Genomic DNA, 26,002 nt, shown 5'->3' on the forward strand with positions numbered 1-26,002 from the left:
ACGTGAGTCCCATTGTGTTAATCTCTTTCCTATTAGATGGTGGGCTCTTTGAGAATGAGAGTTTTTCCTCTTTCATCTTTGTGTGAATCTGGCAAATGGTTTTCTAACCAAATATTTGCTGAATAGAATGGTGATTAAACTGAAGTGAGAAGATCAGCAGTGTTCTGCCATGCCTCCTTGTTGCCAGCCTAAAATTCATATCAGTCATTACATAGAGTAAACACTTTCCTTTTCTTTCTCCCTGACATCCACACAAGCACAGATGAGAGAGAAATCACAATCTAAGTCCCAGAAAACTCAAATGATATCAGAACACTCTTCCCACCAGAAAAAAAACAAGCATGCAAAGCATTCTTCAGATAATGGAAATAAAGAAAAATATCCGATTATAATACGCCATGCAAGTATTTTTAAGTTTATTCTTGGAAAGATAGTAAGTTTCACAAAATCAGCTTTAGGGATAACTTTCTTATGTTCACTCCATTATGATGATCACAATAATTAGAGGAATTAGTACAGTAAACTCATCTAACAACACCTTCTGCAAGCTGATTGTGATGCAGAGAGAGGCCAGGGCATAAGCTCTTCTCCATCATCAGCTGCTGAACAAGAGGAAGCCTGTGAAGGTTGTGTCATCATCTTCATCTGCAAACAAGCCATTAAACCTCTCTCCTCCGCTCACCTGCAGCCACACCTCATCCCCTAGCTTCAGCTCCAGAATCATGCCCCCAGAGGCCTGGTCCTCAGAGCTCATATACCCATCCTTGGTGTGCAGTACTTTTACCCCATTTTTGACCAAGGAGACCTGAACATTCCTGGAGAAAACAGTGATGTGGTAGGTGAAGTAATAGACCCCAGCAATGTGGCAAATGAATTTCCCAGTAGCTATGTTGTAGTGGTTGAATTCATTATATAGAATTCGATCAAATTTAATGGGTACATCCGAAGAAGGAAACTTGCTCAGCACCGTGAGCCCCACTGTGAAAGCACTTTTGGGAGGGATGGGAGTCTCACCAATTTTCCCTTTTTCTCCTCGGTCCCCTTTCCAGCCTCTCATTCCTCGGACTCCTGGCTCACCCTGGGGCCCCACAGGCCCAGCCTCTCCCTTGGGACCAGGCTTTCCAATGGGGCCCACTGGGCCAGGCAAACCAGTTGGACCCAAAGGCCCAGAGTTGCCCTTTAAACCCTCTGGCCCAGTGGGACCCACATCCCCTTTATTCCCCTTTTGCCCTTGAGGGCCAGTCTCTCCTTGGAGGCCTTTCTCCCCCATGGGGCCTACAAGCCCCTTTGGTCCATGTTTCCCTGGTGGTCCTCTTGAGCCTTGTTCACCTTTGATGCCCTTGGCCTCAACTCTTCCATCTTCTCCTAAATGGAGACAGAAAGGTTAAAGGAATAGATGACTTGTGAAACACCACTTTGGGGAAAACAACTTTGGATTTTTTTATCATTGACCATACAAACAGGACAAAGTTATGAGCAGCTACAGTGTATGCTGAGAGATTGAAAATTTACTTATTCCCAATCTGCATACATACACAAAATAACCTTTGATTCTTGTCAACTAAATTAGTGTCATTCAAAATTATAGCTCTTGACCATCTATGGCTACTATTGACCACTAAAGGATCCCCATCCTTGGGAGATCACACTCTTCTGAGTAGAGGAGGACTGCCAGGGACAAGCTAACTCAGGAAATTGTTACTAAAACTGCTTTCAGTTACCTGATGCTCAGCCCCAGTTATATGCAGCCCTTAAAAAAATCCACAGAAGATTGGGTAGAAAATGAAATCATGCATTGCTCTCTCCTTCCAGCACCAGCCTGACTAGTCTACCCATCCTGCAGCACAATTCATCATATGTGAATAGCACAATTCTACATACACGCTTGCTATTATAGATTGAATTGTGTTTTCAAAAAAGACATGTTCAAGTCCTAACTCCCAATCTGGTGAATATAAGCTTATTTGGAAATAGGATCTTTGAAGATGTTATTTGTTAAGATGAAGCTAAACTGGATTAGGTTGGGCTGCAATCCAATATGCCTGCTGTCCTTGTAAAGAGAGGAAATTCGAACACAGTCAGTAAGAAAGAGACAGAGATTGGCGAGAGACGGCCAAGTGATGGAGGCAGAGGTGGAGTGATGACGCCATATGCATGGGACACCAATGATTGCTGGCCACTGCCAGAAGCCAGGAGAGCATCAGGGACAGGTTCTTCCATATAGACTTCAGAAGTAGCATGGCCCTTGGGACACTGTGACTTCAGACTTCTAGCCTCCAGAACTGTGAGACAATGTATTTCTGTTATTTAAGTCAAATATTCTGTGGCACATTGTTACAGTAGCCCCAGAAAACTAAAGCACTTGGTGCTTCCTGTTGCCTCCAACCTGACTGTCAAGCTGTGGTCGTGAGCATGAGTATGGGTTCTGGAGTCAAGGCCAGGTTTGAAACTGTTATGGTTTGAAACTATTGTGTATCCCATAAAAGCCTTGTTGTCTTAATCCATCCCTGTGGATGGAACCTTTTGCTTAGGTTATTTCCATGAAGATGTAACCCAGCCCATTCAAGATGGGTCTTAATCCTCTTGCTGGAGTTCTTTATGAGAGGATAAAAGAAGGATGAAACCCAGAGAACTCAGAAAAGTGAAGAGAGAAACACTCAGAGACATCGGAGACAGTCATTGAAACCAGAACCAAGAGAGGACTAGCAGACAACACCTTGTGCCTTCCCATGTGATAGAGGAACCCCAGATGCCAGCAGTCTTTCCTCAGAGAAGGTATCTTTCTCTTGATGCCTTAATTCAGACATTTTCATGGCCTTAGAAGTATAAATCTGTAATCTACTAAAACCCAATTGTAAAAGCCAACCCATAACTGGGATTTTGCATTCCAGCAGCTCTGGCAGACTGAAACACCAGGATTCAATCCTGCCTCCACCACTTCTGCACTATGGGAGTTGGGCGAGCTAATTGGCCTCCTATGTCTGTGTGTCCTCATCTGTAACATTGGGATAATAATAGTACCTAAATTATAGGGCTGTGGTAGTAAGTGAGTCAATACGTGAAAAGTACTTAGACCAAAACAACGTGTAGCAAACATTTTATATGTTTGCCATAATACTATTCTCTCACCCAGTCTCCAGCTGCCAAGTCCTCCCTACCCTTCAAGGCCCAATTCAAGTGCCACTTTCTCCCTACAGTGTTGTCAATCCACTGGGTCAAAATTCTATCTCACGCCTCAAAGCTCATCCACTAAATCAGCGCTCAGCAAATTATGCCCCATGAGCCAAATCTGGCCTGCCCCCGTCTTTGAATGGTCTGCAAGCTAAGAATGGTTACATTTTTTAAATGGCCACAAGTAATATCTCATCACACAGAAAATTATATGGAATTAAAATTTCTGCTTTCATAAATAAAGTTTGGCGGGACACAACCAAGCTTATTTACAGGATGTTTTTGACTGCTTTTTGCAGAATTAACTAGCTGCAGCAAAGATAATATGACCCACAAGCTGAAAATCCTATGCAACCCTTTATGGAAAAAGCTTGCCAGCCTTTGTGCAAAATCTTAAGTTTCTTGAGGGGAAGGACCATGTTGCCTTTGACTTTGCATCATCCTCAGAGCCTGATAAGGGACATGCTTTTACTAAATACTTAATAACCCCTGTTATTCATTGACAGTTCAAGGTTAGATCATGGTAAAATAGGAAAACAATTTTCTGACCTCGTTCTCCTTTCTCTCCATTCATCCCATCCTTCCCTGGGCCTCCAGGAAGTCCTGGTTCTCCTAGGTGGGAAAGAAGAAAGTAAGCAGGAATTAAAAGTCCAATTCAGATTCTTCTAAACATTGATCCCCATCAATAATGTCTACTGGAGAGTCGTGGGGTGGTCACCAGTTCTGCATGCATCCTCCTTCCTATAGAAGTGTAGATGGAGAGGGGCGGTGGGGAGAGAGCAGCAAGACCATTAAACAAATTATAAAAATACTGGAACATCTGAAGGACTTGATCTGAAGAGTGGAAGGTCTGGGGGACTGTCTCAATTCTTTTCCTTTTCCATCACTCTTGCAGAGAGTTGGAGTGGAAGGTTCACTAAGTCCTCCAAAAACGTGGGTGATATCTGGCGATGTGATACTCTCTGGGATGGAAAGGAGGCACTGGAAGAATCTTGCAGGGACACTGCCTTAGGCTGTTGGTGAGTAATGCTGTTCGAGTTGGGAGACCCATGTGGGGAACTTGAGGTGAGGGAGGACTTTTAAATCTTTATTGATAAGCATTCTATATCCACCAAATATATGCTTCTGCTTTCCCGTTGTGGTAGATTGAATTATGTACTCCAACATACTCATGTCCTTAATCTTGAACCATTCCTGTGTTGTTCTAGTTTGCTAAAGCTGCCAGAATACAACATACCAGAGATGAATCAGCTTTTAATAGGGGATTTATTAGTTAAAAACTCTTCCGAGGAAAGGCAGCTAACTTCCATCTGAGGCTCTCTCTTACATGGGAAGGCACAGGGCAATGTCTGCTGTCCTTCTCTCCCCACTTATGGGTTCCAACAGTTATTTCCTTGGGCAATTAGTTCCTTTCTGCATTGCCAAACATGTGAGCTGAGCTGCAAATACTCAGATAATATGCTGAGCTGCTTGGGCTGTGCTGCGTTGAGCTCTCTTTTATGCCTCCAGCTAATTAAATTAAACATCACTCATTGTGGAAGACACTCCCTTTAAAAACTAACTGCAGATGTAATCAGCCATAGATGAATTTCACATGCTAATGGTTCAAGTCCACAGAACTAGGCAACAGAACTAGGCACCATCACCTGGCCAACTTGACACCTGGACTTAACTACACTGAGTATGGGACCCCATTGTAAATAGGAAGTCTTGAAGGTGTTGTTTTTAGTTAAGTTGTGGCCCAATTAAATGAGATCTCATTACTGGAGACCTTATAAAAAGAATCCAGAAGTCATCCAAGCAAGAAAGGAGAAGAGAGGCAAAGATACCAGACAAAAAACCCTAAGGATTATCAGCAGCCATCACCAGAATGTACAGGTTTGGGGGAAAAGCATTGCCTTGCTGATACCACAGTTTCAGGCTCCTTCCAGCGTCAAAACCATGAGCCAATAATTTCTCTTATTTAAGTAAAAAATCAGTTTGTGATACTTATGATAGCACCTCAGGTAAACTAAGTTACCCCCTCTTCCCAGCCCCTGATAATCTCTAATCGACTGTCTTTGCAAATGTGCTATTTCTAGACATCTCTTTTAAGTGATATCGTAAGTATTTGGCCTTACATGTTTGCTTTTTTCACTGAATGTAATGTTTTCAAGCTTCTTCCAGCACTTCATTCAGCACTTTGTTCTTTCTCATGGTTGAGTAATATTCCATTGTATGTGCATACCACAGCCTGAATAATATTCCATTGTATGGATAGTCCACATTTTATTTATCCATTGACACCTGGGTTGATTTCATCTTTTGCCTAATATCAGTAATGCCACTATAAACACTGGGGCACAAGAATCTGCTTGAGAGGCTGCTTTCTGTTTCTTTGGAGTATATAGCTAGAAGTGGAATTTCCAGGTCATCCAATAACTCTACTTTTAGAGGAACTGAGGTGAGTGCCACCCTGAGTTCCAACTCAGGCAGGAGGCGGCTCTAGACATGGGAAAGGCAGCCTGGCAAAGCCAGTAGAGGGGTTCCAGGTGGGGTTCGGTCTGCCTGACTTGTCCCATAGAGCAGAGGTGCCCGAGGGTCAGCCACACTGGCCCAGCGGTGGCAGGCCCCACGTCCTGAGACAGGACCCAGTGGTGACGGGACCCAGGACCTCAGCAACCCCTGGTTGTCATCACCCAACACTTCCCTCTTCCTTTCCCGTCCCTCTCCACCCTCTTCAAGGCCCCATTCTAGAAGTACGAGTTTTCCCCCACTGACATCCTTTGGTTACTCTGCTTACTTCTCAGTTCTGCTTTTCTCTAGCACAGTGGCCTACTAACTTCCTTCGTCGTAAATCCCCAAGTGACAAGGTGTGAACCTCTACCCTGATCAATGTGTGCTTATGTGTTTATAAACTATGTATGGGTAATGTTCTAAAAAATGTGTTCATCACAAAACATACACACAAACACATTTTAAAAGGGTAAGATAAAAATGAAGTTAGTTTTTAGCAATGTGGTTGAATATCCTATAATAAAAAATATGCACAAAGTAGCTACAAAATATGTATCAAACGCATGTTCTTCCAAGAAACATGTAACATTTGAAGAATGGATTCCTTTGGGAAGGAAGGAGAGAGATTCAATAGGGCAGAGGTAAAGAAATCTGTTCTTGGATGCATGAGTCTTTGTCTTATCCCGCTTTATCTAACAGTAATATTGTCATGGTTAGGGACAGGTGTCAACTTGGCCAAGTTGTGGTACCTGTTCATCTGATTGGGCAAGCACTGGCCTGTCTGTTGCAATGAGGACATTTCATAGGATTAGGTCATGAGCACGTCAGCTACATCCACAGCTGATTCCATTTGTAATCAGTCAAAGGGGAGTGTCTTCTGCAATTAGTGATGCTAAATCCAATCATGGGAAGCCTTTTAAGGAGGACTCAGAGGAGACAGGTTTCATTCCTGCTTTGGCTGGTGAGCCTCTCCTGTGGAGTTCATCCAGGCCATCCATTGGAGTCATCGGCTTCGCAGCCTGCCCTGTGGATTTTGGACTCTGCATTCCTACGGTCACGTGAGACACTTTCATGAATTTTATATTTGCAAGCATTCCCTGTTGATTCTGTTTCTCTAGAGAACCCTAACTAATACATCTTGGTACCAGGAGTGGTTCTTAAGGAACAGAATCTTAAAAATGGGTTTTTATGAATGGTTTTCTACTCTGACTGGGCTCAGAGACACTAAGGACTCTGATTCCCGTAATCAGAATGACACTCCCAATCCATGGACTGAGTTGGCAAAGGAGATAGTCAAAATATCATCATTCGATTCTCCTAATGCTTCGCTTGTACGAAGCCAGACTCTGGGGGATAATGTTTTTGACATCTTTACAGAGTTTTGTAGAAATAAGAGTTATAGAGATGTTGGTTGGTTGTTGTTAGATACACTGTCTACATTAAAGGGTGAAAGGGATGGGCTTAAGGCTTCAAACAAGAAGCTTAAGTGCCATCTGAAAGATGTAGAGGTTTCTATGAGTATCCTGAAGGAAAATTTTATTTCCTGTAGCCATAGACTTGAGATCTCTGAAAATCAAACTCAGAATCTTATTGTTAGAGTAGCAACTTTACAACGTAAACTGAAATCTCAGTCTTGCATGCTGTCTGCCGTTAAAGTGAGGGCATTGATTGGAAAGGAGTGGGACCCTGAAAAATGGGATGGTGACATATGGATTGATAATGATGTTGGGGGTGAGGTTGAAACCCTAGACCATGCTGAGCCTTCTTTAGATAACCCTGTAATAGTCTGCCCTGAGGACATAGCTGCCCCACCTCCAGCCTGCCTTGAGGAATTGGCCACCCAACCTCCTCCTGAAGGGATTAGCCCTAGAGTTATTAATCCTGTTTCACCAGATGAAACTGCAAATGAAAGCCCTGAAGCAAATGGCTTGGAAGATATTTCTAATTCTTTTCATGACCCACCCCCACCACCCCTCATTTCTTCTAGACCTATAACTAGATTAAAGTCCCAACAGGCCCCTAAAGGTGAGGTACAAAGTATCACACATGAGGAGGTACGTTATACTCCAAAAGAACTGTGTGAGTTTTCCAATTTATATAGACAGAAATCAGGGGAATATGTGTGGCAATGGATTTTAAGAGTGTGGGATAATGGTGGGAGGAATATAAGGCTGGATCAGGCTGAATTTATTGATATGGGCCCACTAAGCAGAGATTCTGCATTCAATGTTATAGCTAGAGCAGTTAGAAAAGGTGTTAACAGCTTGTTTGGGTGGTTGGTTGAAACATGGATCAAAAGGTGGCCAACATTACCTGAGGTTGAAATGCCAGAACTGCCCTGGTATAATGTAGATGAGGGGATCCAGAGGCTTAAAGAGATTGGGATGTTAGAGTGGATTTATCATGCAAAGCCTGCTCTTACACCCCAGGAATGTCCAGAGGATGCACCTTTTAGCAGAACAGTGAGAAATAAATTTGTGAGACTAGCACCATCATCCCTCAAGAGCTCTGTGGTTGCACTTCTCTGTAGGTCAGATATTACTGTAGGAACTGCTGTCACTGAGCTGGAATCCTTAAACACAATGGGGATGACAGGATCCCGAGTTGGCAGAAGCCGGGTGGCAGCACTTAATCATCAAAGACAGGGTAGACGTGGGTATTATAATAGACAACAAACTCAAAGGAGGCATCAAAATTATATGACACGCAGAGATTTGTGGCATTGGCTAGTAAATCATGGGGTGCCTAGAAATACAATAGAAGGGCAGTCTACTAAATTCTTGTTGGAGCTGTATAAACAAAAGAGTTCTAGGTCAAGGGAACAGAAGTCTAATCTGAATTACAAAAACACAGAGTCACGGCCCCTTAACCAATTTCCAGACTTGAAACAGTTTACAGACCCTGAGCCCCTTGAATGAAGAGGAGGCCAGGTCCCTATGAGGGAGAAACCTGTTACACTGCCACAAATTTATACTGTTAACCTTCCTCTAAGTCTTCCCCAAGGAGACCGACGGCCTTTTACCAGGGTAACTGTGCATTGGGGAAAAGGAAATGATCAGATATTTCGGGGATTATTAGACACTGGTTCAGAAGTGACATTAATTCCAGGGGACCCAAAACGTCACTCTGGACCACCAGTCAGAGTGGGGGCTTATGGAGGCCAGGTGATCAATGGAGTTTTAGCTCAGGTCCGTCTCACAGTGGGTCCAGTGGGCCCCCGGACCCATCCTGTAGTTATTTCCCCAGTTCCGGAATGTATAATTGGCATAGACATACTGAGCAACTGGCAGAATCCCCACGTTGGTTCTCTAACTCGTGCAGTGAGGGCTATTATGGTGGGAAAGGCCAAGTGGAAGCCACTAGAACTGCCCCTACCTAGCAAAATAGTAAATCAAAAGCAATACCATATTCCTGGAGGGATTGCAGAGATTACTGCCACTCTTAAGGACTTGAAAGATGCAGGGGTGGTGATTCCCACCACATCCCCATTCAACTCTCCTATTTGGCCTGTGCAGAAAACAGATGAGTCTTGGAGAATGACAGTGGATTATCGTAAACTCAACCAGGTGGTAACTCCAATTGCAGCTGCTGTTCCAGATGTAGTATCATTGCTTGAGCAAATCAATACATCCCCTGGTACCTGGTATGCAGCTATTGATCTGGCAAATGCTTTTTTCTCAATAGCTATTAGTAAGGACCAGAAACAGTTTGCTTTCAGCTGGCAAGGTCAGCAATATACTTTCACTGTCCTACCTCAGGGGTATATCAACTCTCCAGCCCTATGTCATAATCTTGTTCGCAGAGACCTTGATCGTTTCTCCCTCCCACAAGACATCACACTGGTCCATTATATTGATGATATCATGTTGATTGGACCTAGTGAGCAAGAAGTAGCAACTACCCTAGATTTACTGGTAAGGCATTTGCGTGTCAGAGGATGGGAGATAAATCCAACAAAAATACAGGGGCCTTCCACGTCAGTAAAATTTTTAGGTGTCCAGTGGTGTGGGGCATGTCGAGATATCCCTTCTAAGGTGAAGGATAAATTGCTGCATCTGGCCCCTCCCACATCCAAAAAAGAGGCACAACGCCTAGTTGGTCTTTTTGGATTTTGGCGACAACATATTCCTCATTTGGGTGTGCTACTCCGGCCCATTTATCGAGTGACCAGAAAAGCTGCTAATTTTGAGTGGGGACCTGAACAAGAGGAGGCTCTGCGACAGGTCCAGGCTGCTGTGCAAGCTGCTCTGCCACTTGGGCCATATGATCCAGCAGATCCAATGGTGCTGGAAGTGTCAGTGGCAAATAGAGATGCTGTCTGGAGCCTTTGGCAGGCCCCTATAGGAGAATCACAACACAGACCCTTAGGATTTTGGAGCAAAGCCTTACCATCTGCTGCAGATAACTACTCTCCTTCTGAGAAACAGCTTTTGGCCTGCTATTGGGCCTTAGTAGAGACTGAATGCTTAACCATGGGCCACCAAGTTACCATGAGACCTGAGTTGCCTATCATGTGTTGGGTGTTGTCTGACCCACCAAACCATAAAGTTGGGCGTGCACAGCAGCACTCTATTGTAAAGTGGAAATGGTATATATGAGATAGAGCCAGAGCAGGTCCTGAAGGCACAAGTAAGTTACATGAAGAAGTGGCACAAATGCCCCTGGTTTCCACTCCTGCTGCCACATTACCTTCTCTTTCCCAGACCAGAGCTATGGCCTCTTGGGGTGTTCCTTACAGTGAATTGACTGAGGAAGAGAAAACTCGGGCCTGGTTTACAGATGGTTCAGCACGATATGCAGGTACCACCCGAAAGTGGACAGCTGCAGCATTACAACCCCTTTCTGGGGTGTCCTTGAAGGACAGTGGTGAGGGGAAATCCTCCCAGTGGGCAGAACTTCGAGCAGTGCACCTGGATGTTCATTTTGCTTGGAAGGAAAACTGGTCAGAGGTGCGTTTGTATACTGACTCATGGGCTGTTGCTAATGGTTTGGCTGGATGGTCAGGGACTTGGAAAGACCATAATTGGAAAATTGGTGACAAAGAGGTCTGGGGAAGAAGTATGTGGATAGACCTTTCTGAGTGGGCTAAAAACCTGAAGATATTTGTGTCCCATGTGAATGCACACCAGAGGGTGACTTCAGCAGAGGAAGATTTTAATAATCAAGTGGATAAGATGACCCGTTCTATGGATACCAGTCAGCCTCTTTCCCCAGAAACTCCTGTTATTGCCCAATGGGCCCATGAACAAAGTGGTCATGGTGGTAGGGATGGAGGTTATGCATGGGCTCAGCAACATGGACTTCCACTCACCAAGGCTGACCTGGCTACAGCCACTGCTGAGTGCCCAATCTGCCAGCAGCAGAGACCTACACTCAGCCCCTGATATGGCACCATTCCCCGAGGTGACCAGCCAGCTACATGGTGGCAGGTTGATTACATTGGACCACTCCCTTCATGGAAGGGGCAGCGATTTGTTCTAACTGGAATAGACACATACTCTGGATATGGGTTTGCTTTCCCTGCACGCAATGCTTCTGCCAAAACTACTCTCCGTGGGCTTACAGAATGCCTTATCCATCGTCATGGTATTCCACATAGCATTGCTTCGGATCAAGGAACACACTTCACCCCAAATGAAGTACGGGAATGGGCACATGCTCACGGAATTCTCTGGTCTTACCATGTTCCCCATCATCCAGAAGCAGCTGGATTGATAGAACGGTGGAATGGCCTTTTGAAAACTCAATTACGGTGCCAACTAGGTGGCAAAAACTTGAAAGGCTGGGGTAATGTTCTCCAGGAAGCTGTGTATGCTCTGAATCAGCATCCGCTGTATGGTGCTGTTTCTCCCATAGCCAGGATCCATGGGTCCAGGAACCAAGGGGTGGAAATGGGTGTGGTGCCACTCACTATTACTCCTAGTGATCCACTAGGAAAATTTTTGCTTCCTGTCCCTGCTACCCTGAGTTCTGCTGGTCTACAGGTTTTAGTTCCAAAACGGGGTGTGCTTTCTCCAGGAGAAACAACAGTGATACCACTGAACTGGAAGTTAAGATTGCCACCTGGCCACTTTGGGCTACTTATGCCTCTGGATCAACACACCAAGAAGGGGATTACATTATTGTCTGGGGTAATTGACCCTGACTATCAGAAGGAAGTAGGACTGCAACTACATAATGGAGGTAAAGAAGAGTTTTCTTGGAATATAGGAGATCCCCTGGGGCGTCTATTAGTACTACCATGCCCTGTGATTAAAATCAATGGAAAACTGCAACAACACAATCCAGGCAGGACCACTAATGGCTCTGAGACTTCAGGAATGAAGGTTTGGGTCACCCCACCAGGCAAAGAACCACGGCCAGCTGAAGTGCTTGCTGAGGGGAAAGGGAACATGGAATGGGTAGTGGAAGAAGGTAGTGATAAATATGAACTTTGACCACGTGATCAGTTACAGAAACGAGGACTGTAATGCTGTTTTGTTTGTGTTATACTATTTAAGTAGTAAGATATCAAGTTTAAGAATGAATGTTGCCCAAGGATTTGCACCCTATTCTGGAGAGATTTAATGTGTTTCCAGTTATATGCAGGACAGTTGAGTATTGTCAGGTAAAAGAAAAAATGTGTGCTTATTTGTTTTCATTTGGAAATTAAGTATGGTCTAAGGTGATATATATATATAGGTGCCAAGTTGACAAGGGGTGGACTGTCATGGTTAGGGACAGGTGTCAACTTGGCCAAGTTGTGGTACCTGTTCATCTGATTGGGCAAGCGCTGGCCTGTCTGTTGCAATGAGGACATTTCATAGGATTAGGTCATGAGCACGTCAGCTACATCCACAGCTGATTCCATTTGTAATCAGTCAAAGGGGAGTGTCTTCTGCAATTAGTGATGCTAAATCCAATCATGGGAAGCCTTTTAAGGAGGACTCAGAGGAGACAGGTTGCATTCCTGCTTTGGCTGGTGAGCCTCTCCTGTGGAGTTCATCCAGGCCATCCATTGGAGTCATCGGCTTCGCAGCCTGCCCTGTGGATTTTGGACTCTGCATTCCTACGGTCATGTGAGACACTTTCATAAATTTTATGTTTGCAAGTGTTCCCTGTTGATTCTGTTTCTCTAGAGAACCCTAACTAATACAAATATCTATTTCTATCTCTCTGCCTATTATCAATCTATCATTTATCTATCATTTGTATACCTACCTAACTATACTATATCTATCATTTATCTATCTATGACCATCAATCATCTATCATCTTCCATCCATCATCTATCTATCTATATCTATTTACCTATCTCATACCTTCTATAGCTACCATCTATATCTTCTTTTTGGGTATATATGATATTTACTAATACAAATTAAATGAATTAAAAACCCCATCTATTTGGAAATAAAACACACACGAACACACCCACTCTTGAGTCAGCGAGAGAGGGGAGACGTGCCAGAAGTGGAGACCCTGACCTCACCCCTGCATGTTCCCAGCCAGAAGCATGCTGAGCTGCAGAATTGTTGCCTTGGGACTGAAGCGGGTGTGAAGGTGGCCCTGGGGGTTTGAGGTCTCAGAGACCAAAGCCTGACTTTGATTTAGATGAGGCTGCCTGAACGTGCCCAGATGGCAGAGCAAAGCAGGCGGCAGCCTTGGCAGTGCCCAGTGCCCCTGCATCTGGTGGGGTGAAGGCACTGAGTTTTCTGGCGGGCGGGATGGGTGCCTCCAGGGGTGGAGGCTTGAGATCTTTCGAATGGACGCTGCCCAAGAGCACCGCATGCTGAAGAAGGGACCCTGGAGGAAAGAGTCTGCGGGAAGAAGCTGAGGGCCCAGGCCCAGTTGGGCAGGGAGGGCATTGTGCACTTCAAGGAATGCCACAGAAGGAGGCCCACGGAGAACCCCAAAGAGCCGCATGAGAGAAAAGCCAGCAGTGGGGTGTCTGCCCCAGAGGGCACCGATGCCGGGGTGCAGTGCGCTGACCCCGTGGTATCATCCCCTTCTCCCCGCCCAGCCCCACCTATGCAGTCAAAGGCGGAACTGGCAGTTGGGTGGAAGAGTGGGGAAATCGTGAGGATGTATCCTGAGTGTGTACACACATTGCACACACACACACATGTGCACACGCATGCATGCTCATACACACATGTACACATCCCACTGTGGGCCCAGTATGCTGGGGGTAGAAGACTTGATTTCAGTAAAAGTGAGGTTTTGCTATGAACTTGAACTGAGCTTTTAGCTTCTTGGGAATGAGACGGGTCTGATGCCTAAAAAGTGACTGGAATGGCTTAGATTTGCTCTAAGACAGATGTCACAGGGCAAATCTGCAGGGCAGAGGCTGGAGGAAATAAAGTTGCTTCCAGGCCCCTTGCTTCACCCAGTCTTTTCAGTAAACCAGGTAGACTAGCAAATGCCATAAGATGAAATATGTTAGAAACACCTAGACTTTCATTCAACTGTATGGCAGACCTTCTACATTGTGTATTTTTGTCCTAATACTCATTTTTCTAAATCTTAGCCAATGCTTTTTAATCCATATTCCAACAGCATTTGCTGATAAAAGCACTAATTTTAGTTTATTCTCAAGCTTTTTTCTCTGTATTATTTCAACCATTTTAATATAGTCAGAAGAATATCTTTAGAATATAGATATTTATAGATTCAGAATAGAGATATTTAGAATGTTTTTAGGAGCCTCTGATAAGAAGCGTCTAAATGTTTATCAAGTTTAGTACATTTTTTATACTACCGCATAAAGAATCACAATGTAGTATATTGCTGACAAAAAAATAATAGTGGCTTCTATTCATGTTCTATACCGAATCCTGAAATACTTATTAATTGGGGTGCCTCTTTCTATTATTAACCAATACCTCATGGTACAATGTACAGTTAGGGTGACACTCACACTAATAGATGTAAAAATAAATTCTTAGCCCCAAGTCTCAATACTTTCCAGTTCTTTGGCAGACTCCTCATCAGGCCCAACCAGCTCATAGCCGTTTTTCCCTAGTAATGCACTATTGGAACAAGACATAATAGGAGAAGGAATGTCAGCTTTGCTCTCTTCCTAATTTATTAATTACTAATCAGCTCTGCTAATTTCTTATTAATCTCATTAATGCTTGCATTATTAGGCCCACCTTCTACCTGCAGTTTTTTCGCAGGAATATCTGTAGATATCCCCATATTTGCATAATTAATACTATAGTTTGCAAACCTGCTGCTCTGGACACCTGGAAGTGCACTAAGCCACAGTGCACTGCTAGTAAATGAGCAGACAAGCCCTCCCTGCTGGTCCATCCGCGCCGCGGGGCTTCTCCTCCTCCCACAGAACAGAGTCCAGGCCTCAGATCCCTCATGCCATCTGCAAATGAACCAGCCAAGGCCACAGTGCCAATCCCTGTACTAAATATTTCAAAAGCTCAATTTTTTTCACCTAAATTAAACTTTTTAAATGTCAGTAGAAGTTTTAATGTTTTCTTCCTGCACCCAAGTGGGTCAGCCCGCATGCCTCTTAAGTACATGACCCCAGGTCAAGACCAAAGCTCAAGACCAGAGCTCTTCTTCAGGAACCAAGTCTCTCAGTGGCTGTTATGGAAACCAGTCACACTGGCTTTTGCAAAATCTCCCTCCCAGAGGCAGGATCCTGTACCCCAATCAATCCCCGAACTCTGGCATGGGGTCCTGAATACCGCACAGATCCCCAGATAGCAAATCAGTAGCTTCTGGTTGTTATCCACATCTGTCTGTCTTCTCAGTACCTTTCTGCCTTCTGCCTTGCAGCATCAAGGCATTACCTCTTGCCTCTCACCTCCCAAATACTTAGCAGTCCATCGCTCTACAGGTTCCATGTTGTCAAAGATGTATCCTACCTGTTGCTGGAGGCAAGGAGATCTATGACCTGGAAATGGCCCTGTGGCATCAGAGATGATGCTGACACACGGGCACGCTCACCAGATGAGATAGACGGGGAAGGTGGGGCACTGCAGTCTGTCCTGCACTGTATCCTCGTGTCTCAGTTTGCCAGCTGCTAAAACAAATATCATGCAGTGGATTGGCTTAAACCCATGGGAATTTATTGCTCACAGACTTGAGGCCAGGAGAAGTGCAAAATCCAGGTGTCTGCAAGGGGATGCTTTCCCCGCAGAGACAGTGGCGTTCTGGGGCTTGGCTTTTCGGTCACAGGGCAATGCACACGGTGACGTCCTCTTTTCTCTTCTGGGTTTTGTCCGCTTCCAGCTCCTGCTCCTGCACACAGTTTGCTCCATGAGGTCTCTAGTACTAGGAGTAAGACCCATCCTGATTCAGGCGGCTGCACCTTAACTAAAAGTAGCACTTCAGAAGTTCCTATTTATGATGGCTTCACATCCACAGGAACGGATTAGAATTAAGAACATGTTTCTCCAGGATACATAATGCAACCTACCACTGCCCTGCACCTGTGCAGATGGGCATGGCGTGGGCTCTCAGTAAATGTTAGCTGGGTGGGGGATGGATGCGGGAGGGGTGATAGGTAGCTCATGGATGGATGGATGAATGGATGAATGAGATAAAACATTAAAAGGAGTGAAAGGGCCAGATGGAAGGGCAGCCAAAGGCCCCCTGTGGTGCGTACCTGCATCCCCTTTGTCACCTTTTGCTCCGTCTCGTCCATCTCTCCCAGGTAGACCATTGTGACCAGGATTCCCAGGGATGCCAGGGTGCCCTTGCCTGCAGGTGTCCTGTGAGTTTATGCTCCCCACGCAGACCCCAGTGGCAAGCAGCACCCACCAGATGCCTCTCATGGTTCAGAAGACAAAATCTGAACTGAAAGAGGGAAATACAAACGGAAAGAAGAAACCTTCGTCCCTGGCACTGCAGACATAGTCTCTGCTCCTCCCAGAGGGAAACGGGCGAGCCATTCAGTTAGACAGAGTCACCTTTACAAAGTTTTTTAAATGAGAATTTATTTAATTTTAAATGTTCCTTCCAACAGAAGAGGTTGGCATATTTCCACAGATGAAAAATCAGTAACAGCCACAAATTGTAACAAGAAAAGCCCGATACAGATCAATATATCATCTTCCAACAGCACATATGTATCTTATGATATTACTAAAGAGGACCTGAGTCGTTTCATGTCCCTATCAGACAATAATTGTAATTTTCACAATATATTCCTGATAGTAATAGAAGATAGTAATAGGATCTCAAAGATCTGCAGAACACGGTGAGGGCAGGCAAGGTTTAAAACCTCGTTGCAGTCAGAGGGAAGTAGTTCCCAGAAGGTAAGACACGGGATGGGACCACCCTGAAAGGAGAGCAATCAGTGGAAAAGCCAATCATGAGGTCAAGATCCTCTTTTACTTACTGTTTGACTTCAGGCCAACCACTTTTCTGAGCCAGAGAAGATACAAATGTCTCCCTTTCTGACCGGGTTGTTGTAAGGACAAAATGTGATCATAATGTGCACGAAAGCGCGTTCTCAATAGTCAAACATGCCAAGTGGTCGTACTGTGCTGGGATGCAATCCTTTGTGTTACAGTTTGGTTTATACAGGAGCCTTCTGTAGAAGAGGTCCCAGGGTTTGGGAGAAGTACAAGCTAAGGTTCTTTCTTCTGATAACACTGCCCACCCCTTGGCTTATTGGTTTAGTTTCCAATCTCGAGCAGCAAGTGGGGCCATCACTATATCAGGAGCCGGGACAATGCCTGGGCAGTGCTGTGGAGCTGAGATCTGGAGAGGAGGAGGAGTCATTTGGGCAAAGTGCTCCGAAGGGGAAGGCATGTGTAAGGGTCTGTGGCAGCGGCCCAAATACAGGGATTCGTAGGATCCTCCAATGAGGATAGCCCCATGCCTCTCTTTCTTAGACCTGTCTTAGTTGGGGTTTTACACCTATCTATGGGTGACAATATGATTAAAAATTTGTCTCTCCCACCTGACTTCATTTTGCTCATTATTGTATTCCCAGGACTCAAACCTGGTTGAATAAAAGCACTTGCTGAATGGAATGAATGTATCTTATTGGATATTTTAGGACTTAAAAAGTAATATCATAAGGTTAGTGCAATTGCTCAGAAGTCAGATGCAGCATTTAAGGCTGTCGGCAATGTAAATCTGCACAACCGCCTGGAAAGCTAAAAAGCAAAAGACCTTTGTATCTTTGACCCAGTAACCCCATTCCTAGAATTTTCCTCAATAATCAAAATACTATGTGTCATAGATATTAAGCACAGCATAACCTGTAGGAATGAAAATGTGTGAACTGCATAACAGGAAATGGTGGAAGAGCAGCAAGGAGAAAATTATGGAACAATGGAGCCAACCATGCCAGTCACGCAGAAATTTGTAAAAGGCATATGTTGTGTCGAACAAAGAAGAGTGGCTGAAAATACTGTGCACATTGTGAATGTGCCTAAGTAATTATGTGTGCATATTGACAAAGACTGTAATTAAATACATGTGATAGGTTTTTCAACCAGGAGAAGAGGCAATGCAAACTCGAACTCAATTAAAGGAGTTTTATTGCGAGGCTAGACACAGGCGGGGTGGCGCTTACGTTGGCGACAGCAGCGAGCAGAGGACCAGGTACAGCTTTTATAGGATGGTTGGCGGGAAAATAGGGAAAGGGAGGTGGGTTCACATTGTCTAGCTTGGGTGTGGGAAATTGGCAGGTTTCTGTTGGTTGTTTTAGAAGTGGGGGGCTAAGTGGGGAGTTACTGCAAGTCTGCAGCTGCCCTGGCTGTAACTACCCAACGGTGGATGGTGGATAAGGGCAGCTATGGCAGGGATGCAGATGCCAGGGGGGATGCAAGGACACTGATGCGACTGCCAACTGCCGCGCAGGCTGGGGCAGGTTTGGTTCTGCAAGGGGCCCCCTGGAAGTTATGAGTGGGGGAGTTTCTTGGAATATTTGCTAGTGGGTTGGTCACCTCATGGGGCCATGGGTTCTGCTAACACTATGCAAATGAAGACAGGAGGCTTTCCTTTTTAAAAAACCGCTTTCGTAGAGTAGCTACACAAATATTTCAAGATATATAGTTTTAAACCGGCTAGATTCTGCATCATCCACAGGATTTGAATGCCATCTTGTGGATCCCTCTAAATACGACAGGGTCTAGCTGCAAATAGAGTACTTTTGGCAAGGGAAATGCAGATGTTTCCCTTTGAAATCACAAACTTATTCCAGGTCAGGAAACTAAGTCAATTTTCTTTGAGTAAAATTCCATGCATGCTCCTGTGTTTCATTTAGAAGTGACTGGTAGCAGTTAAATCTCAAATCCCACCCACCAACCTTTTTGGAGGTTCGGTCTTTTCCCATTTAAATTTTTCAAAATATGTAGTCCAACAATAAGACCATTTTCATCATTTTAGTAATAAAAAGACTGCAAGCTCATAAATGTGTCCAACTGGGGTAACCTCCATTTTGTTCTCCAAAATGAAGGACACTTTATGTTAGAAGACCTAAAACATAACATAAAAACATAACATAATGTTATGTAATGCTATGTTTACGTAAAAACATAACATAAAAACATTTACCCGCCTATCATTCATTTACGAGGTTATATCTGCCTTGCTTGTGCTTAGCATGTGGACATACTTCAATAAAACATTTTGAATAATTGAAGATATTTTGTTTCCAAATATGCAGTGTAATAAGTTGTGGCATTATCTCCAATAAGACATTTTAGAAGAGGAACATGAAGAATTTGCACAAGGAATACTATGGAAATGATAGTGACATGTTATTTAAAAGAATGACAGATTGCATTTGTGTTTCTCACAAAGCCGCAGGTCGAACGTTTCCTTAGTTCAACTACAATTTTACCCCCAGCTTTAATTCTTGTTTCATCTTTCCCTAGATGAAACGAAAAGCCAAACCCGCCCCGGTGTCCCATTTTCCCTTGTGATTCCCTCTTCTTCTGGTGGGATTGCACAGCAGCCTCTGCTCCTGCCCCAACTTTCTCTAAAATCTGCTCTTTCTCTGCCCCACCTCCCCAAATGACCACTCGTTAGGCAGCACCTTGGGTCAGAGCGCTTTGGGGGTATCCACTGCATCTTCCCACTTTCTCATGATTTTGGGGACCTCACAGTCAAGTATTTCTTAATGAATAGGTGAATGGAAGAATAAAATATCCTGGTTCCAACTGTATGAGACTCATCCGTTGGGGAAGATGACTGGGTGTCAAACCTAATCCTTGACAGAGAAGGCAAATCATCTCCAACGTACTTCCTCGCCTGCGTCCACGGTAGGGGAAATTTGGGCTGGGCACGTGGCTGTCCTCAACCAGGACTAAATTTCCTGGCCTCCCTTGCAGCTCAGGTATGACCATGAAATGAAATCCTGGCCAGGGGAAGAGAGCAAAAGTGATGTGTGCAGCTACTGGGCAGCGACTTTAAGGGAAGTCCCCACTCCCGTTCCTGGGGCTGGAGGGAGCAGATGGTGGTGAAAATTCTAGACTCCTCCAAGGGGAGGTTAGGACTCGGGCATTGAAGAAGCCTGGTCTCTTCCAACTCCACAGAGCAGACCTGCTCTACAAGCCCGGGCTTTGGCATGAAAGGTCACTTCTGACACACTTAAGCCATTGTTATTTGGGGTCTCTGTCACACAGCTAAACCCACACCCTAACTAATGCAATGCTTCTGCTGCCAAAGGTTCCATGAGCAGATTTCAGATGTGCAAAAAAGTGAAGCTTGTTGTCTGTCAAATATTATTGCGGGACTTCCGGAGAAGATGGCGGCTTAGTAAGACGCGCGGGTCTTAGTTCCTCCTCCAGAAAAGCAACTAAAGAAACAGAAACAATACAAAACAGCTCCCGGAGTCACGACAGAGACCAAAAAAGACAGCGTACCCCATTCTGGAACGGCTGAACGGGTAGGGAGAATCCACTGCTGTGAGATACCCGAGGGGCGCGCGCTTTCCCGGCTGGGGTGGCTGGCGTCTGGGGTCCCCTCCACGCACGTGGCTCCCCGGTCTGACTGGGAACATTGGATAGCGGGGCCCTCCCGTCACGCTTGGCGTCTCGGGCCAGCTGGGCAACTTGGACCGGCACTCCCCCAAGCCACGGCCAGCGACCCCCGCCTCCACACGCGGTTTCCCGGGCCGACTGCCCCGCAGACAAACGACCGCCACGAGCGCCACCTACTGGGCAGGAAAAGAAAAACAGAGCCCAGAGATTCCACAGAAAAACCTTTCAACCAGCTGGGTCCCACACCCAGGGAGATCTGATCAAATGCCCAGACACCAGCAGAAAATAATGGATGACGCTCGGAAAATTGAAGATATGGCCCAATCAAAGGAACAAACCAATAGTTCAAATGAGATACAGGAGCTGAGACAACTAATGCTGAATATACGAACAGAAATGGAAAAATTCTTCAAAAACCAAATCAATAAATTGAGGGAGGACATGAAGAAGATATGGGCTGAACAAAAAGAAGAAATAGAAAATCTGAAAAAACAAATCACAGAACTTGTGGGAGTGAAGGACAAAGAAGAAAAAATGGAAAAAACAATGGATACCTACAATGGTAGATCTAAAGAGACAGAAGCTACAATTAGTGAACTGGAGGATGGAACAACTGAATTCCAAAAAGAAACAGAAACTATAGGGAAAAGAATGGAAAAACTTGAGCAGGGAATCAGGGAACTGAATGACAATATGAAGCGCACAAATATACGTGTTGTGGGTGTCCCAGAAGGAGAAGAGAAGGGAAAAGGAGGAGAAAAACTAATGGAAGAAATTATCACTGAAAATTTCCCAACTCTTATGAAAGACCTAAATATACAGATCCAAGAAGTGCAGCGCACCCCAAAGAGAATAGACCCAAATAGGCGTTCTCCAAGACATTTACTAGTTAGAATGTCAGAGGTCAAAGAGAAAGAGAGGATCTTGAAAGCAGCAAGAGAAAAACAATCTGTCACATACAAGGGAAACCCAATAAGACTATGTGTAGATTTCTCAGCAGAAACCATGGAAGCTAGAAGACAGTGGGATGATATATTTAAATCACTAAAAGAGAAAAACTGCCAACCAAGACTCCTATATCCAGCAAAATTGTCCTTCAAAAATGAAGGAGAAATTAAAACATTTATAGACAAAAAGTCACTGAGAGAATTTGTGACCAAGAGACCAGCTCTGCAAGAAATACTAAAGGGAGCACTAGAGTCAGACACGAAAAGACAGAAGAGAGAGGTATGGAGTAAAGTGTAGAAAGAAGGAAAATCAGATATGATATATATAATACAAAAGCCAAAATGGTAGAGGAAAATATTATCCAAACAGTAATAACACTAAAAGTTAATGGACTGAATTTCCCAATCAAAAGACATAGAATGGCAGAATGGATTCAGCTTTAAGACAAGATAAACTTATGAACCATGTAATAACATGGATGGACCTAGAGAATATTATGCTGAGTGAATCCAGCCAAAAACTAAAGGACAAATACTGTATGGTCCCACTGATGTGAACGGACATTCGAGAATAAACTTGAAATATGTCATTGGTAACAGAGTTCAGCAGGAGTTAGAAACAGGGTAAGACAATGGGTAATTGAAGCTGAAGGGATACAGACTGTGCAACAGGACTAGATACAAAAACTCAAAAATGGACAGCACAATAATACCTAATTGTAAAGTAATCATGTTAAAACACTGAATGAAGCTGCATCTGAGCTATAGGTTTTTGTTTTGTTTTGTTTTGTTTTGTTTTGATTTTACTATTATTACTTTTATTTTTTTCTCTATATTAACATTCTATATCTTTTTCGGTTATGTTGCTAGTTCTTCTAAACCAATGCAAATGTACTAAGAAATGATGATCATGCATCTATGTGATGATGTTAAGAATTAATGATTGCATGTGTAGAATGGTATGATCTCTAAATGTTGGGTTAATTTCTTTTTTTCCGTTAATTAAAAAAAAAAAAAAAAGAGAAGGGATAATTGGAGATGAAGGGATACAGACTGTACAGCGGGACTGGATATAAAAACTGAGAAATGGACAGCACAATACTACCCAATTGTAATGCAATTATATTAAAACACTGAATGAAGCTGCATGTGAGGTATAGGTTTTTTGTTTTTGTTTTTTTTGTTTTTTTTCTTTCTATTATTGTTTTAATTCTTATTCTGTTGTCTTTTTATTTCTTTTTCTAAATTGATGCAAATGTACTAAGAAATGATGAATATGCAACTATGTGATGTTATTAAGAATTACTGATTGTACATGTAGATTGGAATGATTTCTAATTGTTTTGTTAATTCTTTTTTTAATTAATAAAAAAATAAAAAAAATAAAAAATAAATAAAAAAAAAAATATTATTGCTAATGAGGACCCCCTGGGCATGCAACACTTTTATATGCAACACTTTTAGGTAGCATATTAAAGAACAGGAAATTGTCATCGCCTTAGGCAGACCAATACAATCAATATGAATGCACAAAGAATAGGTGCAATCATTATACTGAATGCTGGAGCTCACAGTGAGACCCTAGAAAGCCCTTGGTCTGTATTTTAAGCTGCTGTGATCTCGTAAACTTAACATACTGACAAGTGATGGGCAAATGGATGTAGACTGAAGGATGCCATTGGAGCTTTCATGTTGTTTTTGTTAGTTTGTTTATAGGTTCTTACTTAGTGTTCTGGGGTTTTCTCCTGTGCTTTGTCTAAGCTTCTGAATCTTTTGCTAAAGAGTTACCAGCTGCCCCTCCAGAGTAATTTTCTCCAAGTGCATCATAGTCTTTTTAGTGCATGGTAAAAGTTAAGTGTTTCTGTCTACAAGATTTTATACTTTCCCAAGCATTAATATTCAATAGACCTGCCAAAACCCGGCTGAGCATGCTTTACTGGGTCACCAACCTGAGTCGCAGTTTACTTCTGTAGGAGATGTGATGGATGAACTGAATTCCCAAATTCTCTTCCAGATTAGATAGTCTAAGAATCTTAAAAAAATTCAAGTTGCCTTATTGAGTAGCTTTCCTTCCACTTTCTCTATACGTTGTATACTTTATATATTTCTTCAACACATATTGAAGGACTTTTTTTTTTTACTGCATTATGTATAAATTAATACAGCCAAAAATGTAGAAAGTGTATGAATTCAAGTGTGCAAAATAATTTGATAGCAAGCTTCCCTAGAAAGCCTATGATTCTTAATCTTGTTCTTCTATGATTCTTATAATTTTTAAAATTCTTTTTTATCTCTCTTTCCAGTCAATTTGTAGAGTCCTGACAGAAGAGTTTCCAAATCTGCTTTTATCTCTTGGTTAGCCTCTTCCTCAAGAATGAATTCCCTCCAAACAACTTACCCTTTTCCTGCCCCAAACTCCATAGACATCTGATTATTTGGTAGATAATTAAGCAGGATGATCATGCATCGATAATATAAGAGTTGTCTTAGGACCCAGCTGCTATAGGTTCAATTCCCTTATGCACTTACCTGGACCCCAGGGCTGCAGCTCTAGCCAGGTGCTGTGGAAGTCAGGAATCACAGGCAAAGTAAATGAAATTGTGCCTTCCTGCCATACAATTCCCTAGTGGACAGAGCCGCACAACAGCAGGAAGGGGAGGGTACAGAGCCAAGCACAAGATGTCTTGGAAGAGCTTCAAAAATTGCAGCAACGCTAGAGCATCTTCACTCTCATCCCACTTATTTAAAAAACAAAACTTTGGTCCCTTTTTTGTATAATTTTTAATAAAATGAGGGTGAGAGTCTGCTCAAGCAACCTCTCAACTGCCGCGGGGTCAGTTAAGGGACAACAGGACAAAACTGTAAACTGGCGAGGTTTCTCCTGGGTCCCAGGCCATTAGGGTGCATATCATGTAAGTCGATCTTTCGAAATTGCTTAATTCATTTTAATTCCCTGCATTTGTGCGCGTAAGGATTTAGTGCTCAATCTCCTTTCTCACACATACATACATCTACCTGCCATTGAGAAAAACATGGTGAAACTTTTCATTTCAATGCCATGAAATTGATACTAAGTGTCATGAAACTTCATTTCAATGCCATGAAATTGATACTAAGTGTCTGCTTACATTTCTTTGAAACATAAAAATAGTTCCTCCAGGCCAACTTTACGTGGCACTCATGGCCCTGTTTCTTAGGGGGGTTGAGAATTGTGTGACTGTAGTAGGCACACTGGAGAATGCAGTCTGCAGGTATGGGGCACGTCCCGGTCCACCCCCCAACCCGCTCCCACAGAGCCTCGGTTTCCCTTTTGGTACCTTGCACCCATAAACCGGATCTGGCTCTTTCCCCTCCATTCCACAGCCTGAGGTGACATCTCCATTGCTAAATCCATAGACATCCTTGGCTTAGCCCTTTCTTAGCTGGCCTATCGGCACCATCTGACCTTTCTGACAATCCTTTCTCCTACCTTCGCTGCCCTCCGCCCTACCATTCCATCCGCCTTCTTTGCTGGATTTCTCTGCTCGTTACTTAGGTTCCCAGGACCTGACCCTCTTCTCTGGCTGGGCACCACTCCCGTGCTTTTCACTACAGGACAGGCTGATGTGGTCTCAAATCTCGGCCGTTTCTCCTGAGCTCCAGACTGTATTTAACCACCGACCGAATATTCCAGTCAAAAATCCAAACTCCGGACTGCCCCCCCCACCCAAGACATTTTTGTGAATATTAGTTTATTGTGCTGCCATGCACGCAAACACCCCAAGACACAACTTGGAAATCGACGCCTCCCCCATTATCCAGTTGCTTATCGAGACTTAAGGGTCCTTCACACCCGGCCTCTACTCCTCCTTTTCCAATGCCACCTTCTCTGTTTTCGTCATTGTCATCTCTTCCACAGACTACCGTCTTCTAAATCAGCTCTGTGCCTTGGACGTCACATCCACCCTTTGCACCACCCCTGTGGAATGATCTAGAAGTGCACTTTGGGCCATACTATTCCTAGCCTTATACTCTTTGCCCACAAGATGGAATCTCTGTGGCTCATCTTGGACAGGTGGTTTGTGGGCCAGTTTTGGCTCACCGTTTCGGTGCATCACACACCTTCACATTACATTTCAATTCCAGTAACACTGAGCTGAGTCCCGTTACCAGGCCACACCATGCAGTTTCCGTCACCTCCCCAACCGTTCCCACCCCTGAAGTTGTCTTTGCTTTCTGAGAGCCCCAGGTGAGCACATATACCCTTGGGAATCCCGTTTGGACCTTTCCTCCTGAACGAAGCCTTCTCTAGTAGCTTAATCCCAGAGACTCACTCAACAGAGGAAAGGACTCCATTTTCTGAACTCGTTTTAAAATTGGTACACAGTTCTACCTCTGTATGGTGTATGCTGAATTTTTCTTTTTCTGGGTGCATGGTCTGGGAATTGAACCCAAGTCTCCCAC

The 26,002-nt window shown here is 43.9% G+C and overlaps 1 protein-coding gene across 1 annotated transcript; it reads right to left on the minus strand.

Annotated features, from left to right (window-relative positions):
* Positions 1 to 403: 403 nt before the first annotated feature.
* On the minus strand, positions 404 to 25,214 carry C1QTNF9 (C1q and TNF related 9). The gene is made up of 4 exons (XM_077155868.1): positions 24,089 to 25,214; positions 16,277 to 16,467; positions 3,721 to 3,783; positions 404 to 1,365 (listed from the first exon to the last, which is right to left on the minus strand). Exons 2-4 carry the CDS (start codon positions 16,443 to 16,445, stop codon positions 596 to 598), a joined length of 1,002 nt encoding a protein of 333 aa, XP_077011983.1. The 5' UTR covers positions 16,446 to 16,467; positions 24,089 to 25,214; the 3' UTR covers positions 404 to 595.
* Between the last annotated feature and the right edge of the window lie 788 nt (positions 25,215 to 26,002).

This window comes from Tamandua tetradactyla, chromosome 4 (assembly GCF_023851605.1).
Source record: "Tamandua tetradactyla isolate mTamTet1 chromosome 4, mTamTet1.pri, whole genome shotgun sequence".
NCBI classification, from domain to species: domain Eukaryota; kingdom Metazoa; phylum Chordata; class Mammalia; order Pilosa; family Myrmecophagidae; genus Tamandua; species Tamandua tetradactyla.

Coding starts and splice junctions, on each gene's coding strand:
- C1QTNF9 (XM_077155868.1), bottom strand. CDS start 16,445: ATGAGAGGCATCTGGTGGGTGCTGCTTGCCACTGGGGTCTGCGTGGGG. Junction 3,784..16,276: donor AGGTGACAAAGGGGATGCAG/GTACGCACCACA, acceptor TTTCCCACCTAG/GAGAACCAGGACTTCCTGGA. Junction 1,366..3,720: donor TGGAGAGAAAGGAGAACGAG/GTCAGAAAATTG, acceptor GTCTCCATTTAG/GAGAAGATGGAAGAGTTGAG.